Source organism: Thermobia domestica, chromosome 11 (genome assembly GCF_964235325.1).
Source record: "Thermobia domestica chromosome 11, izTheDome1.hap1.1, whole genome shotgun sequence".
Taxonomy (NCBI): Eukaryota; Metazoa; Arthropoda; class Insecta; order Zygentoma; family Lepismatidae; genus Thermobia; species Thermobia domestica.
This window is the reverse complement of record NC_137464.1, coordinates 250,089,017-250,110,192: the sequence shown is the minus strand read 5'-3', so window position 1 is coordinate 250,110,192 and position 21,176 is coordinate 250,089,017. Positions and strand designations below refer to the sequence as shown.

At 37.6% G+C, this 21,176-nt stretch overlaps 1 protein-coding gene across 5 annotated transcripts in view; it reads left to right on the top strand.

Moving 5' to 3' along the window:
* Marf1 (meiosis regulator and mRNA stability factor 1-like protein) overlaps positions 1-21,176 on the top strand; it is a 210,064-nt gene that overhangs the window by 44,455 nt on the left and 144,433 nt on the right. For all 5 annotated transcript variants that reach the window (XM_081732010.1, XM_081732009.1, XM_081732005.1 and 2 more), the window contains 2 exons: positions 1,565-1,688; positions 4,805-4,971. In XM_081732010.1, coding sequence (XP_081588136.1) covers positions 1,565-1,688; positions 4,805-4,971 — 291 coding nt within the window. The remainder of the gene's footprint in view (positions 1-1,564; positions 1,689-4,804; positions 4,972-21,176) is intronic.

Below are 21,176 nucleotides of genomic sequence, written 5' to 3'. Positions count from 1 at the left end.
TCAAATTATATTCTGACAAGAAGACAGTTATAGATATGCGACAGTCATTTTGGACATGAGTGTACATAGGCTTCTCGGGATACGTCTGTTTTCCTTTTGCGATAAGATTCAGTTGATCCATAACTATTCACTTTTATCGTCTCGTTAACATACAGCATGTAACCGTGAGAAATTGAATTAAAGATTCATTTCTTCAGCCACTAAGTTAAACCTATCAGACATCTTGTATTAATAAAAGGTTTTTTAACAATTTATGAAGCCTCTTAAAATTCAATTAGGTTTCTTCAATAGTGCGTTGTCCTGAAGAAAAGTACGGAAAATAAAACTGAATTAATTATGGTGATTTCGCAAAAGCTGCGAAAGAATAATAATTTTAAATTGTTGTTGTCCCGGCATGCCATTGTTGTTATCAAGAGCGTAAACTCACTCACGGTTGTAACCAATAGGTATTTTCACATTCTCTGTGGGAATTGTAACTGTCATTTTCCGCCACGCCAGTGGTGTGACACCTTTTATATACCAGGATTATTTCGGAAATTGTGTCTATTGTGGGTAAATAAAGCGCTTTCAGTAAAATGTTATATTCTAAAAATCATATTTGTGATCTCCGGAGGGTTGTTCGCTATCTATGAAAACAGGTTTCGAATGTCACAGCGTCGCCATAGCAGGTTTTTTGCTACAAACTGTACAAGCTTATAGCGGCTCCGAGATGGCCTGGAGCGTTATACTTTGACAGTGTTTGGGATCATTATTGCATGTATCACGCAATCTCAGAATATAGAACTGCTGGGCGATCACTTACATCTCATACTTTTTTCCCATCCACATGGAAATGGAATGTACCGGCAGACCAACTGCTCCTTTCACCGATTCCAGTTGGGTACCACTTGGTTCGGGTAGCATTTCACTTACCTTTCCCTGCTGAAATGACCATCTAGAAACCCGAACTTAAGTACCATTGAATCTCTATAGGATTCTCTGCAGAAAAGTGTGCAAGCACATGTTCCACCACTGGCATCCTTAACTGATATGTAAGAAATTCTGGAAAACATTTGTCAGGCTACCTCCAGACCACTTCCGTAGACTTGATTCTCTCTCTTTGTGTGCTTATCAAGACCAAATGAGTAGCAACTCTTTACTACACCATAATTCAGTGGCACGTCAGTGTAGTAAGTGAGGCATGTGTGTATTTAAGTGATAGCAAGGAGTCGCGGCTAATGAGATAATCACATTTTCAAAGGTAGTACAAAGGAAATTAGGAAAGTTCCCTAAAGCGTTTCATATACCGAGTTAACAATGTCACAGTGCAAAAATGAGGAATAAAATCGATGTGACTACACTTCACTCTAGCTTGCTACAGTTGAAATTGATACAGAGCGATAGTTCGTTCTTATGGTCACTAAATAGTGCACTATCCGAGATGGTAGCTTGGATTTTGATATTGTTTGAAATTGTTTTTATAGATCGTGAGCAATCCGCCATAAATTGGTTGAAAAGTAATGCATGATTAAAATATGTAACAATTTTTGATATTTATTTACTAACACAATTCTTTTACCTATAGGAAAAAAATACACGTTATTCTTCTACATAAAAACAATACGTCAGAAGCTCTCATCTTGTGTGCAAATGAACATCACAATTTCACCTCCTTAGTAGAGCAACTTCCACCCAGAGGAGTGAGCAAGGTATGCTACATTACAATGGTAGAAAAGTTTATTTTTCTTTCTTTCTTTTTTCGGATATTGTATCTACCTATGAGGCGCATCCAGAGGCGCATGCGCCAGCAGAACTTCCCTAGTCCTTTCAATAGCTTCGTGGCAATGGTTGAAGATGGATGTTCCTATTCCAGTTCCCGCCACTGTGAAGTGCGAGCAGTGATGAAGTTTTTAATGTACAGGGCATAGTGCTGATTGAAATCTATCGTCAGCTGTGTCAGGTCTATGAGCCTAACGTTATGAGTAAACAGATGGTGGGTTGCTGGTGTAGACAATTTGCAGCACGATGCCAAGATGTGCATGATGAGGAGCGCGGTGGGAGGCCAAGTGTCATCGCAGACGACTTTGTGGACCTTGTTCGGGAACGCATCATGCAGAATCGTCGCTTCACAATAACGGAACTCAACGGCCAGTTCCCGCAGATTTCCCGCTCCTTATTGCTCTCCATTGTCACAGAGGAGGTTGTCAAACAATGGTTCCAATCTCAGACGGTCGAGTTCTATGACACAGGTATAGATAAATTGGTCCCACGGTATGACAAATGTCTGAATTCCGGTGGTGAATATATTGAAAAATAGCTGAAAACGTCCAGTATCTGGCACAATAAATGTTTCCATTTCATTGTGTTTTGTTTCTGTTGAAGGCCTTTGGGAAAGTTACTTTCTGGATGCGCCTCGAACTTAATATTGCCTAATCTATTAAATAACCCATGGTTAAAATTCGTCGTTTTTAACAATTCACGAGCTGCTGATTTAAAGTATTCCATGTCTACGTTACTATGTGCTTTAGAATTACACTAATGTAAGCAAGTAACAAGTACCCGTAGCTACACAAATTTTATTCCTCAGGAAGTCACACAGATGCTTTGCTTAGAATATTATGTTCATTGCATTATTTATGTTATACTATGTAATAGTAAATACATAATTACCATTACTTAATTTTATACTATTACGTAATTACTATTACTAGATATTACTTGATTTTATTAATTGTTTATTCCTGGAAAACGCATGCAATCAATTTTCAGCAAGTAGAGGAACGACGAAACAGATGTATGTGTTGGTAATTTAGGTATGCTATACGTATTTAATACGTAATTTATATGGTTTACCCAACATTGTTAGGGTCGTGAAGTCTAGGAGGCTTAGATGGGCGGGTCATGTAGCTAGAATGGAAGAAAGTAGAAACACTTTCAAAGTCTTTGACAGGAAGACCAATCGGAAAACGACCATTAGGAAGACCTAGGCGCAGATGAGAGGACAATATTAAGATGGATCTCGCAGAGATTGGAATACAAAGTAGAAACTGGATGCAGTTAGCTAAGGATAGAAGTCAGTGGAGAGCTTTTGTGAACGCGGCATTGAACCTCCGGGTTCCATAGGCCATAGAGTTAGTTAGTTAGTTAATACGTATTTAATAGTTTATGTCATATATTCACGTTTTGTAAAATATTGCAAAAATCAACATTATTTTAAATTCTGTGCGTTATTTTCTAGTAATAATAAAGTAATACTAAGTTAGGTCACAGTTTTTGAGCTGTTCTTCATTATTTCACAATTTATTGTCTGAGCCGTGGCGTTATAAGCCAGTTGAAGTCATACTTCTAGGTAAGAGAAGCATTTTTGTCAAATTCAACCTAGTATTGTGCTATCATTAGAAAGTCACACAAAGAAAGTTTTATTTTTCTTTGATTTGTGCAGAATTCTTAAAAGTGCAGATGAGATGAGGGAATGATCCAAGTATATTGAATAGCTAAAAGTTGTGATAATAGCAGTGAACTTTCTCATAACCCATTGCTTTCAAGATTGATCTGAAGGTGCTACTATGAAACACACAGAGGAACTAATGAGTGCAGTGTAGTTGGTCAATGAGCATGCTTATACATTGAGATTTTGTCTCTTTGAACAGGGTATAATAGTCAGTGCCAGAAAGATGAGCCATGCAATGTCAGAGGTTTCGCAAAGTTGTGGTTTTCTCAAGCTAAGGACTGCTCATCAGAATTGCATTAATGACATTAGGGTAAACCGGTGAATCTATCATGTTGACAGTCACTATTGACACTATGAAATCACAGCCAGTCTGACAGTTGACTGTAGGCAGTTGATTTCGTAAAGGATTGTTTGTCGTCGTCTGCATTACATGGGATTTGGTAGTCGAAGGTCTCACATAAAATACTTTCACATATATTTTCAGAAAAAAAAAAGATAGAACTAAATTGTTTTTACAAGAGAAAGGGACAGAGAATTTTTAACTTTATTTAGATTTTTATTTTATATTATTATTATTATTATTATTATTATTATTATTATTATTATTATTATTATTATTATTATTATTATTATTATTATTATTATTATATGTACAGAAAAGGGTAGTTCTATTAAAATACAATATGTTTTGGGAAGGGAGAGCAGGTGTAGTAATCGAAATGGCAGAAAGAGTGCTAGCCCTTTTTCTGGCAGAAGTGTTGGAGAATGGCTTCTGCTTTGAATTTAAATACTTTCCCAGTCCCTTCTATTTCTGTTCATTATCTGTCCCCGACAGTCGTCTTGATTGTCTTGTAATAGATGGTCTAGGAAGAGCCCATAGGAGGTGTGTCTTGGAGAAATCCATCATGGTTCGTAAATGTTAAATCTCTCCTGTACTGCCTGTTCATATACTATATCCCTATCAAATGCCTGGCGTATTGACTTTCCCGTTTCACTATTATTTGTTTCCGTACGTTTCGGTAAGCGCACGGGCCTCTATAATGTTGTTTAGGGTTACCTCGTTGGAAAAAGAATTTCTCTTTAATAATCCTTCCTTACATTTTCTTTCCCTTCGAAGTCAGGAAAAGAGTAAAAGGAGGTAATTGAATACACACTTCTGTATGATTGTTGCGACGAAATTGAGTGGATATTAGTAGTTACTGTATTCTCTATTAGTAGTTACTTAGGTACTTGTTACTGTTTCATATGTGCCCTGTTGTTTGTAGATTTGTATATTTGAATTTCCTTTCACTTTGCTTGAAAACTGTACAGATACCACGGTTTCATTTTCCATATATATATGAATCACGAATTTTCATGTTCTTTGTGCTGCAGGCAAATTGGCAAGTTGAAGTTCAAGCAACTAATTTACCTGAAGATTTGGATCAAAATCGCATTAAAAATCGTTTGAAACAACTGTCAGACAACTGTGGTGGTAAAGTAACTTTCATCAGTGGTACCTCAGCATCAATCAAGTTTACGAGCATGGAAGCGGCGATCAGGTAAAGTATAAAATGCTTTGCTATACACTTCCTGTAGATTAGGTTTTTGAAACTAGAAGTGTAGTTTGTTCGTAGAAAGTGTCAAGTGTTTAAATGTTTCGTTTATTGTAGATAGAAACTTGTATTGTGATTTGCTAACAAATATTCCATCGGTTAGTTATAATTTAGCTGGTTTTATTTATCTATACAACAATTTTGATTATTACATGCTGAATTCCGTGTTATTATTATCATAGGTATTCTGCCATTATTGGCAGGTCACTTGGTGCAACTGAGAACCTTCCATACTCCACGATCTTCCGCTAACCTCTTAGTCTTTACGTACGAGCTTTCTGTTTCGATATCGTCCATTAATTGTAGACTCCTCCGCCCCCTCCCTCTCTTTCCTGCACCATACCATCTAGCACATCCCTCATGCTACAGTTCCGTCTTAGCCAATGTCCCAACCAGTTTCTCTTCCTCTTCTTAATAATATCTTAATTGTTATTTTCCTCCCACCATTTCTAATACCCTCTCATTCGTTTTCCGCCCGATCCAGCTAATTCTCCATTCTTCTTCACACCCACATTTCGAAAGCTTCCATTCGTTTTCCATCATATTTGCGTAATGTCCATGTTTCCGCCCCATACAGTGCAACACTCCACACGAAGCATTTTATGAGTCATTTTTAACAGTTCTTTATTCAAGGCCCCACAGAATAGTATTTTCTTTCTTGTAAAGGCTTTTTTCGCATTCCTATCCTTGTCTTTATTTTACGTTCACATTTCATATCATTACAAATAATATTACCCAGGTATCGAAAACTAGTCTCCTACTCCGTGCAGACGGCGCAAAATACGTACATTTCGTCGTGAATGTTATTAATTCGTTTATCCATTATACTTCTAGAATTATAACTAGATACTTACTCCGTGTTTTTGTTTACTTATTTCAAGTGCGAGTTGTATAAATAATATATATTTTAATAAATTAGTCAAACCAATCTTTAAGCAGATCACTTAATAAAATCCATAGTAAAACCTTAGCAGTTCACATTTGTGTACTAATGTGAAAAATCAGCATAATCAGAATCATAAATAAATGAAAATAGATACGCTATGTTTTATACTTCCGTTGTCTGTTCATTCGTGTACAATCACTCGCAGATGTGTAAAGGCTGCACCTGTAATCGCAGGCTTTATGAGCTCGAGATGGAAAATATTATATCTGGGTCTTCTCCAGGTTCTCTCCTTCCCTCCTAATTTCTGCTCTTCACTAATTCTTCCATCATTACCCACTTGCATTTGTCATTGATCTTCGTTTAACATTGCATTAAAACAAATATTTCTGTTTTTACAGTGTGTAAACTTCAATGTAATCATCGCAAATGATGTTGAGTTTTCATATAGACTTAAGCATAGGAACAGGGCCGGCCCTGGGCAATTTGCAACCCCGTGCAATGGTATCATTTGCCGGCCCCCCTTTCTTCAGAAAGAACAAACCTTAAAAGTCGCGATTTTAAATATGCTACTTCATCATGAACAACGAAGGGGAGGGAAAGAGCACTCGCACTCAGAAAGGCCTAATCACTACAAATATAATCTCGTTGTGTCTGTTTTTTCTTTAAATAATAATCTATCATGTTAATGAAAGATAAAGCAAGCACGCCTGCTTTGGAGAAATGGTCCTTTTTATAGAATTCAGTATCGAGCTTCAATCTCAATATATCAGTTTGCAATTCCAGTACAACTAGCTCTTTTATCTTTATTTTTTGATTTTCCTTCTACATCTGTTAAAATTTTTTTAAGAAAAACTTTTTTCCGTCTTCAGTGATAAGGAACTTGTTTGTGATAAATGCAAAATTAGTATAATATCAAAACTGTTATAACTTAAACTAATACGACCTAAACATGATTTATGAATGTACGGTAGTATTTAAATAGAAGGTCAGCTTAGTAAATTTAACTATCATTATCATGAAGTCTGTTTGCAGCAAGAAAAATTTGTTTTCAATAATATGATTATGACAAATTTTTCCGCCCCTCGAAACGTGCTGCCCTGTGCAAATGCACGTGTTGTACATATGGTAGAGCCGGCCCTGCATAGGGAAGTCAATTATAGTTTAAGAAAGAGATAGTTGTTCCCGTTATTGATTTCCAAAGACAACAAATGAGTCAGTCAACATAGTTTCAAGCACTTAACCGCGTTCGTTATCAAGACGAAGTCAAAAAGGGTTTTGAAAAACACAAAGATAAAAAAATAATTCGATATCTTTTTACTAATGCCTTAAAAATGGAAAGAGGTTTCTTTGAAGACGGCATCCGTAACATACTAGACTAGCTTAGTAAAGTTTCATTATTTTGTGTTCCTGTCGTACTCCTTAATGTATTTTAGAAGCCGCGGTGGCTCAGTGGTAGAGCGTTCACCTCTGGCGCTTGGAGTCCCGGGTTCGATCCCAGCCCCCGCCAAGTGAAATTTGTGGTGGACAAACACCGTGTGCGTGGGTTTTCTGGGGGTTCTCCCGTTTCCTCCCACTTCCTTCATTCCACCATTTCATTCATTACTCATCATCACCATCTCTTTTAGCCTAACCGGCATAACCGTGGGACGTAAAACTCAAAAATTTCATTTCCTTAATGTATTTTAGTCTCTTTCAAGAAGTAAATAAATAAATGTCTTGATGATAAGCACAAATGTATTGATTAATTGTGATTTCTTGTCTGTGAAAAACAGTAGAACGAAGATATTTTATTTAAGCTCACTGTTTTTCAAGATACAAAATATTAGGAGAAATCAATGCCCCATGTTGGTTTCATTTTGTTTAGCTTACCCCACTGTAACTAGTATTTTTATATTCTTGAAGTGCTTTTTAATTACCTGAAGGTACGAACAAAGATAAGCCACGATAAAGTATTAAAAAAAGATGACCATATCAGTCAAGGCCGGATTAAGGGAGGGGCTTAGGGGGGCTGTAGCCCCGGGCCTCCATTCTGATCAAAAGCTCAGCTAGCTGTCTAAGAAAAATCATTCAAGATACAATCATCATCATAAGATAAAATATACCATACCAAAAATATTCTTTGTTCATTCTTTGTTTTGTTTTGTTTCGTTTTTTTTTCTTTTTGTTTCTTGTTTGTGGTTTCCTTTCTCTGCCTTCATCCAAATCCCCTTTCACCTATTCCAAAATGCAAAACAAAATAAATTAAAGAAATAAAAGGCAATGATGATAACGCGTGCCGGTTTTAATTTTCAGATACCGATTCTGAAAGACGGGCCTTAGCCTTAAAAAAGTCCCTTAAGGTTCCTACTGTACTTTCCAAGAGTGTTATAAAATGGAGGATCTGCCCATATGTATCATCTTCCTATTAAATCAATGAAGCCAAAAAACAACCGAGCATCTGCACCTCTGATTGGCTACTCTCGTTTTCGCCATCGTCTGATTGGCTACTTTCATTTCCACCATGATTGTTGGCTCAAAACATTGCGATCTTATTGGGTGGAGTGGGCAGAGTAGAGGTGGCGAAACTAACGTATGGCTTCAGGATTTTGCTGTAAGGGCGGATCCTCTTTTGTAACATCTTGGTACTTTCACAGAAATGTATTAGGCGAAATCAGCAGGGGCCACATATTTTTTCTACCCCGGGCCTGCAGATGGATATCTAATCCATCCCTGATATCAGTAGTAACTCAACTAGCTGGACTAACCTTCCGGGAAGTAAATGAGGATGCAAATCTTTTCAATGCATCGTCGAAATCTTTCTGTATTATTACATCATATTATTGCAGTTACATTTCATTACGTTAAAAACGTTTATGCTGTTAAGTGATTCCAGTAAATTCTTATGCTTGCCATAATTAGTGTTGCATGAAGGAAATATTTCACGCAATTCTAAGTTGAAAAACATTATCTTAGTTTATGATGCATTGTTCGCTTTCACCAAATACACGCTTTGTATCCATGATGGAATATTTGTTACTGTACTAAGAACTGGTTCTCGTTCTGTGATCGTGGAGATATACGTATATGTGTATATATAAAGTAGAGACAATATTTGTTACGTGTTGTCTAAGGAAAAATTAATCGTACAGTGTGTGTATATTATTAAGACAAGATCTTCACGATAGCACTGTATTGGGAACATGGTTGATATTTCTTTGAATATTTTGTAAAACCAAGGTTATGTCTAAAGGGCTGGTAAATATCATCCTACCCCCTTTCCTAACATAGTAGAAAATGGAAGTTAAACAAGATTAAAGGCATTTTAATCCTTTAAATGTGGATAGCGTAGATATATATACGCCCAGCAATGTAAAGTTGTAGTGCGGCTGGCGTATATATATACTTTTTGAAGTTATGTCTACTGTATGTCGTAAATATGCTTTCAGATATCTTTTCTTCACAATTGTCCAAAGGAACGTGGCAGCAGTAGCGTAGGTTGTAATGGATACATGGTATATATAGGGTGTAACTTAACGTAACAAACATCGGGAGGTGATTACTGACACCACGATAAGCAAAACTTCCCCTTATGCTGTGTGTTTATAGCACTTTTTTTTAAATACCGATGCCAGGAATTACCTCCCAACATTCGTTACTTTAATTATTAAGTTATACCGTGTATATATAACAAAATTTTTTTTTTTTCATTTTGAAAGAAATTTGAAAAAGACAATTTACCCAAAAAAAAAAAAAAAAACTTTTAAAACCGATTTGTCCTCAAAAATTCCACACTTCAGGGGTTAAGTCTCTTTAATTGTAATATAAATTGCTCTGTCTAATTTGTGTATATGTGTGTGTTAAGGGAAGGAGGAGTACGTCTTGGTGTAAAGTATGTGGGATTAGATAAAGTATCTTCAGAATAGGGTCTTACTTCATTTTTGAAAGTACAAATTTGGCTTCTGATTTACTTATTTGAATAATTATTATAATTTAGTGTAGTCAAGTCTAACTTAACAATCAAGGAATGTTTAGCGGATACTGACTTCTTTGATAAAATTCCTTAGTTTCACCTTGCAGTAACCGACGTAGTACATTGCTGCTAAGACATAACTTTAGTTAAAACATAGAAACATTAAACTTAGTTGAAACATGTGGATAAGCATACGGCCATACAAGTGGAAACAAACTCTAGTGCATAGCTGTGCTCTTTAATATCTTGTCAGAATACACCGCCCTTGTGCATTCACCACTGGATGAGATGAGTTAAAAAAAATGAAGATAGTAAAAGTGCGGAACTTAACCGGGAAGCGAACCCGAATCTTCGGGTTATTGTATACGTGCTCTAACCATTACCGTGCACCATTACGCTGCCCAGACTCCTCCCTAAACAACAGCTGCTCGAGTCCTGATTTAGTTTCACAATTTTCATTCTTACGAATTTTCATTAAGTTTTCATCTGTAAAGGATATTGTGAAGGAAGAATCTGGTTATTCTTTCCAATTTCTTACATAATGTGTGCCTCTTAATCGTTAAGGTTTACTAGTGGTTCAGTATTAAGTTAGAAGAACCTTTACGGTTGCTGTTGTTCACTGCATCGTTGACTTATTGACGGGAGCACGATGTCTCAATTGTAGAGCGCTTACCTCTGATACATGAGGTCCCTGGCTCGATCGCCGGTCAAGTAAGTTTGTGGTTGACAGCATCGTGTCTGTGGGTTTTCTCGGGATACTCCCGTTTCCTCCCACTTTCTCATTCTACCAATTTTTCCATCATCATACACTTGCCTTAATCATAGTCTCCCTTAGCCTAAAGGGCATATACGTGGAACATTAAACTGAAAGAAAAGTTTACTTGCTGATAGAAATTGAAATAGTGTCCTTTCAAACACGTGTTCATCTTTTCAGCCACATTTTTTCCGTAAGTTAGGTTACCGAAAATAAAAGAAAATTAGTGATGCAGCATTGACGGGAGATTCCCGTGATTCCAAGTGCTTTTAGTTAAGGATCTTCGTAAGATCGAGCTAATGTTTACTATCCTTTAGGTTATGATCACATTTTTCTTCGTAAATGATTATGGGAAGCGTTAAGTTTCTTGACAAATCATGAACACTACTCGTCTTCTCTGACCATTTATTTAACTTGCGAATTGTTTGTTGATTCGACACCAGAATTTCAGAAGACATTCTAAGCAACTGCTTCAAATATTTCCATATAATAGTTACTCGTTTTCCAGACCCGTTAATAATAATGCTAATTTAAAGTCCCATGTATATGCTCTTTAAGCTAAAAGAGACATGATTAATGAGACTGAATGGTTATGAAAAAAATGGTGAAATGAGAATGGGGGAGGAAACTGGTGGACCCATATGAAAACCACGGAGACGATGACTACCACAGACTCACATGTGAGCACTCTAGCACTGAGCCACCGTGCTACCTCTAAAAGAAACACATACATAGTTCATTTGTTAGCGTACAATTCATTATTCCAATGTCACACAATTACACAACTTGAATACTGGCTGATACTTGTGTAGCCATACTTGCAAAAATACATTTTTTTTTGTTAAATACTTAAAGAGTTTTTCCTCGGTACATCGACTTACATAGAGAGCACGGTGGCTCAGTGGTAGAGTGCTTACTTCTGGTGCGTGGGGTTCCTGGTTCGATCCCTGCCCAGGTAAGTTTGTGCTGAACAGCATCGTGTCCGTGGCTTTCTTCGGGGTATGCCTATTTCCTCCCAGATTATCATTCCATCGATTCTTGCATCGTCATTCACTTACCTTAATCATTCCTCTCTCTTAGCGTAAAGGACATAAACGTGGGACGTTAAACTGAAAGCCTTAAGCCAATGAAGGCCATTTCATTTTTCGACTTACGTAACCTCTTGATAAAAGATACAAATTGGGACGCGATGGGGAGGATGGGGAATGGGTGGGCATCTGTGCCTTATTTTGACTTCAGCGTTCGTAGAATAAAGACTAGCTTTTGATTATCAGAACATCTTTATTTGATTTCCTGTACTTCTTTTGTCACATCTCAAGGACATTGAACAGTCGAGCATTATTACAGCAGTACAGTGGTGCCGTGATCTACCACAATATTGCCCAACCGGTACACTTTTTATTTGAAGTTATCTTCTAGAAGAGAAACGTGTGTCAGATGTAAGTGTGTCATCGTTAGAGTTCTTGATTTCCTTTCGATCTGGATAAAAGATTGAAATAATATTTTATCAGAATTCTCATCCGTACTGTTAATAGTCTCACGGTGGCTTAGTGGGATTTTGCTCACCACTGGGGCGAGAGGAGTCTCTGGTGCGTTATCAGGGCATTTGAGTTTGTGGTGGACAACTTCGTGACCTTGCGTTTTCTTGGGATTTTCCCGTTACCTCCCACATTCTCAGTCCACTAGTTATTCCATATAATCATCCGACTCCTTTAGCGTACATGACATACCATGGGACGTAAAACTCAAAAGATTTCACTCACTTCATTTTCATTTTTCTAACTATAATGAATATGTCGTCCATAAATGGGAAAGTCTTATTGAATATATTCTACCCTAACAACACAAAATCCCTTTTGAAACGATTCAAGTCAGAGCTTGTTCAGTGTTTCATTGACTTTTTTTAATAGTCGTCGTCTCGTAAATAGAAATTTTTGTAATTTATTGGGAAGAATATATTATTTTTGTATTTGTAATGCATCTGGTCTAATTCGTTACAGTTACAACAAACACATGAACAAGAATATTTGTTTGTTGTTCTGTTTCAGCCAACTAGGCGTACAGCAAGTGTCAGGAGACTGTTTCTCTTGCCACGTTGCTTTACGGAAAGTAATTGAAACGCACCCAGTCATTGTTTCTCTTATGCAGTTAAAAATGGTTTTAAAATTAGACAGTTTTTCTCTGCCATGCATATGTAGGCAGTATGAGATATCTCTCATCTGATTTTCAACTGTTACTGATAGCGGAAGCTGTAACAGATTAGACCAAATGTATTGTAGTTAATTACCAAATTTAGCTTATTAACGAACTGTTTATAATTTGTAGGCATAATAAGTAAATGTCAATGGTAAATTTTCGATGGACACTTTTCTAGGTGGTAGTGGAAGAAAAGTAGATATAGTATGTGTTATGTACTTACACTAATATTAAAAACGTTGGCTGACTTGTTAATTTTTAGAGCCAGCAAAGTGTTGGGAAAGCTAACTCATTAATTCTGTGCTGGGGGCACGAGGCTCCGTGCTAGAGCGCTCACCTATGGTGCGAAAGTCCCTGGTTCGATCTCAAACCATGTGACTTTCTGGTGTACAACTTTGTGTCGGGTTTCTCCCAATTCGTTCTGCATTCTCATTCTATCAAATCTTCCATAATCATTTGCTTTTATTAATCATCCGTAACCGTGATAGCTAACTAGGGAAGTACCGTAAACCGGTGTTACTTGGAAAGGTTTTTTTTTTTCTTTTTCCATACTACCCCTTGTAATTTATTGCAGTTATTTTTCTTCTTCTTGTGATGTTTCTAGAGCTTATTCCTTGTTACCTTTTCCTGCAGTCATAACAAAATTTTACTCACAAGAGGTCACGCACTGGCTCCGCTGAGATCCGAACGAGACCATTGTATTTGCATTTAATATGTTATAACTAGACGAATCCCAAAGTTACACGTGCCACTGAGCGGGATATCGTTAGTTAGAACATATTTTGTAATGTAAAAGCTTTTAGCTGGTAGAATAGTTTGAATCGGGTCATTTGTTCGGAAACGGTTGGATAGATTGAAAATTCGACGAACACGTATCCCACCATTTTCAGGGGCACACTTTTTGGGGTAAAAGAAGTTTGTCCTGGGGTCCCCTGCAGGATCCCAGACGGGGGCCAATTCAAAAGTTTTAAATGGCAAGGAGGGTTAAGTAGCACATCATTTGAAAGCTATTGCGAAATGTAAAAAGATAGAGCAAGTCTCGACTCTCTACAACAACCCCATGCAAAATGGCGGCGGATCAAAATGTAAACAAAAACTTAATTGAAAAGTCATGGCCACCCCCTATAAATCGGAAATGATGAGACAAATGTGAAAACAGGAAATTACATGTGGCATTATTTTCAAAGTACAACGATTTAAAGTAAAAACGTCTTGTCCCAGGTGGCAACCAACTCAAGTTTCAAATAGCAAAGGGCGTTAAGTAGCATATCATTTGAAAGCTGTTGTGAAATGAAAGAATATAAGTCACCATGACGGACTAATTTATGTATGAAACAAACAGGATAGAAAATGAAAGTGAAATGAAAATGAAATCTTTAAGTTTTACGTCCCACGGTTATGCCGGTTAGGCTAAAGGAGACGGTGATGATGAGAGATGAGTGAAATGGTGGAATGAAGAAAGTGGGAGGAAACGGGAGAACCCCGAGAAAACCCACGAGCACGGTGTTTGTCCACCACAAAGTTCACTTGGCGGGGGCTGGGATCGAACCCGGGACCCCAAGCACCAGAGGTGAACGCTCTACCACTGAGCCACCGCGCCCCCCGAAAATGAAAGTGAGAATAACAAAGAAATAAGGAATAAACGAAATGTTAAATAATAATAATAATAATAATAATAATAATAATAATAATAATAATAATAAAACAATAGTAGTCTCCGTTCTACGATGCTTCCAATCGTCTGCTGCTTGGTGACAACTAATGTACGTCGGTTAGGTCAGTCGTAGATCTCTCTTTCAACGGGTCGAATGAATGAAGATGCAACATAATTGTCAGCTGTGATTGTCAGATGCAACATAATTGTCAGCATTTATATACAAAGTCATTTTTCACGGTGGCAGCAATATTGGATTACAGACTTTTTGTAGATATCTACAATAAACGTAATTACCACATTTCGCTTCTCAACTCCAGTGGTTTGAACTGGACATGCATGTGAAACATAGTGCGGCGTTTTGAACTCACCAAGATGTCGCGTTTTTGAACATTTCATATCTTTTCGTCAGCTACTCTTACTGATCAACATTCATGCCAAATTTGGTTTTCCTAGCTTCAGCAATTTAGAATGCCTATTCTTTCGACATAGGTTTCTAAGCGCCCATTCAAGGTGGCCATGGACTTTTCAATTAAGTTTGTGCTTACATTTTGACCCTCTGTCGTTTTGCACAGGATTATCGTAGAAAGGCGAGACTTGTTCCATCTTCTTTCATTTAACAACAGCTTTCAAATGATGTGCTACTTAACACTCCTCGCTCTTTGAAAACTTTGAGTTGGACCCCACGTGAGACCCTGCGGGGACCTTGGGACAAGAATTGTTTACTTTAAGTCGTTGTACTTTGAAAATGATACCACACGTGATTTCCTGTTTTCATATTTGTGTAATCATTTCCCATTTATAGGGTTGACCATGGACTTTTCAATTAAATTTTTGTTTACATTTTGACCCGCCGCCATTTTGCATAGTGTTGTCGTAGAGAGTCGAGACTTGCTCCATCTTCTTTCATTTCGCAATAGCTTTCAAATGATGTGTAACTTTAACCCTCTTGCCATTTAAAACTTTTGAGTTGGACCCCGTCTGGGATCCTGCAGGGGACCCTAGGACAAACTTCTTTTATCCCAAAAAGTGTGCCCCTGAAAATGGTGGGATACGTGTTCGTCGAATTTCCATCTACCCAAACGTTTCCGAACAAAAGACCCGGTTCAGACTATTCTGCCAGCTAATAGCTTTTATATTACAAAATATGTTCTAACTAACGATATCCTGTCCAGTAAGTAACACGTCTAACTTTGGGATTCGTCTAGTTATAACATATCAAATGCAAACACAATGGCCTCATTCGGATCTCGGCGGAGCCAGTTCGTGACCCTCCCTTGTCAGTTGGGGCTACTTGGACTATATATATATATATATATATATATATATATATATATATATATCTTCCCATAGTAGTAAGAGCTGTGTAAAAGATGGGGCTATTTGGAAAGAACCACTTGCAAGATCATACTTTCCTGAGAAGATTGATATGCAACATGCCTATGTTTCGTTCATAGTAATGTGTTCCTAGGCTGTTTTAAATAATAAAAAAAAGAGACTTTTTTGTGCACAACCTTTTAGTTAAACACAATAAATTGTTGAACCAATCTAAACTAACTACAGTTGTAAGCTTATCTTCCTGAAGGCCTACAGAACTAATAAAAAAATTGTTTTTGCAATATGCTTTTATAAACAATGTAAGGAAAATTTTGGCAAGTGTCAATAAACGTATAAGCTCTTGAGACTTCTTTAAGACACTAAAAGATGCCCTACAGGTATCAGATCAGTAATTGCCCTACATTGGTTTACAAAATTACCAGGTAAAATTTTTACAAGTGTACATTTACGTTAACACTTTGCAAAAACATCATATGATACTGTTATGATAATAATCTAACACAGTACGATAAGGACAAAAATTCACATATTGAAATTCTTTGCTGCGGAGTCATACAGAAAAACAACTTGTTCTCTGCGGTTGTAGATAGGTTCAGGCAAAACTTCAATAATGTCGTCGTTGTCTATCCCCTGATCAGTATCGTCATTTTCAGTAGAAAAACGGAAGGAAATAAAAAAAATAAAATAAAAAATAATGGCCACATTGTCCCAGAAAGGAAGTGGAAATATAAAACGAATTCGTCTCATTAGGAAATTTCTGAAAGCAATAATATTTTACACAACCAGGTAAAAATCACTTTTCATTGGGTACAGAAACACATGGACGATTTACAGAAAATTAAAAAAAAAAGTATCAATTGTTGTGATAATTTTTAGACCAGTCTATAAATAAGACACAGCACTTATGACCATCCACATTGTTTCTTTTAGGTGCCTACTTTTCATAGGTTTGGAAGAAAACGACGTATCTGTCATAGTTTTCTCATTATTATTCCATATAACACACACACACACACAAAAAAAAAAAAAAAATCAGTTTTCCAAATAACCCCAGCTTACGGTACATGAAGTGGTACGCGGGGATCTGCATATGTTATATATCGTTGGAAAGGTCACACTGAGTACACCTTACATGTGAAATATCTCACCTGAATGGGAACTAGGGGTCGTGGCGACCATTTGAAGATCAGAACAAGGCACGCTCCGAAACACCAGAAAACGTGGACGAAAGAGGGACCTATTTTGTGTTTTGAGACGTGGTATATATAGGTTTAAAAGGTAGCTAAATACGAATCTGACATCAAATGTTTATAAATCAAGATGGCGGATCCAACATCTCGGACACAAATTACAAAAAAAAAAAAAAAAAAAAAAAAAAAAAAAAAAAAAAAAACTATGGATCTGAAATTAGGTATATAGAGATATTCGACGTCGCTTTGTATGAATCGGATACCAAAAGTGTAACATTCAAAATGGTGGATCCAAGATAGCGGACAAAATGCAAAACACTGCTATGAAACCGAAAACGGGTAGGTAGAGGCATTCGTGATCGCTGAGTACAAATTCAATGTTAAAAGTGCAAAATGCAATATGACGGATCTAGTGTGGTGGACGAGAAGTGCAAAAAATACGTACAGAACGGACATATGTGATTCTTACACATGCAGTAGAAAAATACCTATAGTACATAAGTAGGGCCAGGTGATGTTTTACAATAAACAGATAGCGTGTTTTGCTATGCAATCATGCCAACATTGAGGCACGGGATGCAGGACAGGTTTTGTAGCGCACGTGAAAGTTTTATGATACGAACAAACTGCAAATATAGACAATAATTATTTTACTACCAACTCATTCCCCCGCCCCCGAAGAGATACGTGGGGATTGGTATGTGTTATATATCGTTAAAAAGCTCACATCGAGTACACTTTACATCTGTAAAATCTCGCTTGAAATGGCTCCTGTAGGGTACGTTGCGATTTTTTGCAAATACCATCTGGAAATCCAAACAATGACAGTGAAAAGTGCGCATTGGAGTTTAAAACATTCTTATGCTTTCATAACTATATTTCGGATTTCACATAATCCCGTATATACTTGTGAGCCATATGTATGACACATGTCCATTCTCATGAGTAGGGATGGTTCCGACTAGTTTCGATATTATCTCGGTCTCGTCTCTAATTCGAGACCGAAATGTGCTTTTTCAAATCGAGACGAGATCGACACGTAGCCCAGGCTCGTCTCTATATACACATATAACGTCTGTCATAAAAGTAATATCAGTAAGTATATTAAAAATCATTGAATTTATCGTTACAAGTGTTTAAAAATCTTCAAAATAGTCTCCTTTTGTGTCTATACATCGGCTCCAGCGGGACTTCCATCTCTCGAATGCGTTGCGGTAGTCCTCCTCCGGAATATCCTTTAATGCTGTGGTGCAAGTTGTTTTGATCCCGTCCACTGTCTCAAAATGCTTGCCTTTCAGGGGTGTTTTGAGGCGTGGAAACAGAAAAAAGTCGGAGGGAGCCAAGTCCGGGCAGTACGGGGGCTAGGGTATCGTTGGCACCTCTGCTTTAACCAGGTAATCGGTGGCGATGAAGGCACTGTGGGCCGGCGCGTTATCGTGGTGCAACTTCCAGTTGTCTGCGATGTCCGGCTGAACGCGTTGAACCCTGCGTTTCCGCCTTTTGAGGACTTCCACATAAAATTTTTAGTTCACAGTGGTTCCATGTTCTACAGACTCGTGATGAACCAGTCCGTGGATGTCAAGAAACACGATGAGCATGATCTTGATCTTTGATTTGCTCATCCTGGATTTCTTCGCGCGAGGAGACGAGGGCGTATGCCACTCCGATGATTGCCTTTTGATCTCCAGGTCATATTCAGATACCCAAGTCTCGTCATCTGTAATGACGTTGTCCAAAAATTTTCGATCATGTTTGCACACGTCGAGGTTTGCTTGACACGAACCAACGCGAAGTGACTTTTGGTTGTCAGTGAACACTTTTGGAATCATTTTGCGCACACCTTCCGCATGCTGATATGGTTTGTAACGATTTCATGAACTTGAGTTTTCGTAATGCTTAACATGTCGGCCATTAAACGAACACTTAATCATTGTTCTGAGTTCAACAGTTCCCTCACTCGCGTCACATTGTCAGCAGTGGTGGTCGTGGATGGGCGTCCGGCGCGGTCATCGTCGTCGACCTCTTCCCGGCCTTCCAAAAAGGCCTTGTGCCACTGAAACACTTGCCTATCTGACAGAGCATGTTCTTTATAAGCACACTTGATCATAGTAACAGTTTCCGTAGCGGTCTTGCCAAGTTTCACGCAAAACGTGATCGCAAATCTTTGTTCTAACGAGAGCAGCATTTTCACTTGCATAAGATCAAAAAACAACTCTCACGGACAGGCCCGTCCTCACTCTCCAGATGCTCGGAGCACACTGAGCGACGGAGCGCTGCTTAGCTGGGTTCCCCACTACCAGTTTCAACCGGTTAGACTGCGCTCCGACCGTACAGTCGCGTCACAATAAATTCACTGACGTTACTTTCAGGACAGACCTTGTATGTTCATTCTGTACTTTTGTACTTTTGCACCATATAAGCCTTGAATTTGAAAAAGAGAGCTGCTTGCATTTAGTTAACTAGGAATATGGCCCATTTCCGAGCGAAAGAAAGAGATTAAGGTTTTTCTATGTTTTGTCAAAACTTACTTAGAAATGGATGTGGAAAAAATTGTTTCGTAGGACAAGTTGATGGGCTGAATACTTAGCCTCACCTTTGTATGAATTGATGCGAATCCAATATTTAGGGTGCTAGAAAATCATTTGACTCGGTCTTGACGTGGAAAACTATTTAGGGTGATTTTATGTAAGGCTATTGCATGCAATTAGCAGATGTAAGATTTCAAACTGTGTTCTTTTTAGAAGCGAAGTGTGATATAGTATGAGTTGTAAACAAAAATACGAGTTATTGAATATCTGAATATCAAAATACTCCTGAATAAGTTTGTAATGTACTAGGGACGTTCAATATAACTCTTTGAACCTTAATAGGCATACAGCAAATTGCGTGAACTACTCGCATCTGTGCAAGAAACAGTATAGCTACATTTACGACGATTAAAAGAAATGGCGTTAATTGCTATCATGATCCAAAACGAATGAAAACCATATAGTATCTTGATTAAAACAATATACATTGGACCTAGGGTTACGAACCCCTCGGTTGGCGAAGAAAGGGATTTATTCACAGTTCCATTGCCAAGGGCCGCAGAAGGTAGACGTTGACCAATAGGTGTAATAGGAAATACTCGTCAATCTCTAACTAGAGATATTGTTACTTTGGCCTTAAAGCTTCAAGAAGTTGGTCAAAAAGGGGCAACAAAGGAAAGAGGGTCATTGGTGATTTAGAGAAACTGAGAGGTTTTAGGAATGAAATCAATATAGGAATAAGATCGATATGCAACCACATTTAACATAGTGAGAAGCATCCATAAAGAATAGCACAAAACAGAGATATCGACATAGATGATGGGTCGAAATGTTTTAAAAACTAGGCATCTCGAAAGAACACAAAGGTAGACGAAAGAAAATTGTGTCTAGTATAGAACCTTTCAAGAGCTTGTATATGACATGCAATTTGTTTCAAGGAAAATAAGTGAAGTAATCCGACCAATAATCTCGGATGAAAGCGTATACCAGGAATTTTTTCTTTTTTTTCTTTTTCTTTCTTTCTTTTTTTTTTTTTTTTAATCTTAGTCACATGCCCTCTTTCGAAGCTAATGTTCTTCCAACTTTACGTAGAAAATTTTAATACTGCTTCAAGAGAGATCTCAGTTGCTTAAAGAACATTGACAATATAATTCCATTAATATGGGTTAAAAGACCATATACATAAACTAGAAGACTGGTGAACGCCTGCTGGCGAGCTTAATCATAAACATATCAGTCCCGACCCAGGGGTGGGCTGTGTTTAAGTTATTTCGTATGATAGCAGGACTCTCCCTCCTTTTGTTTTCCTGAACAACGCGACAGTGAACATTTACATCAGACTAGTGATCTAATCCATTGTGTTGCCATTTATGAATAGGAGAGAGAGGACTGTTTCAATAGAGAACGCTCGTATTCATACACAGCTGACGCTCCGTGTATTCTTCGAGATGTATACATGTTAACTTAGGATCTGTTTGTTATTCTCTCATGGAACACATATTAGAATATTACAAGACGCTCATTCCGAGCTCATTTGGAAATACAAGCTACTTTTACCGATCTGACCAGAGTAAATGGAAGTTACGTGAGTAATGACAGCATCTATTTTGGGCATATCTGGGAATTGTTTCGGACACTTTAATTGGCTAATCTTTG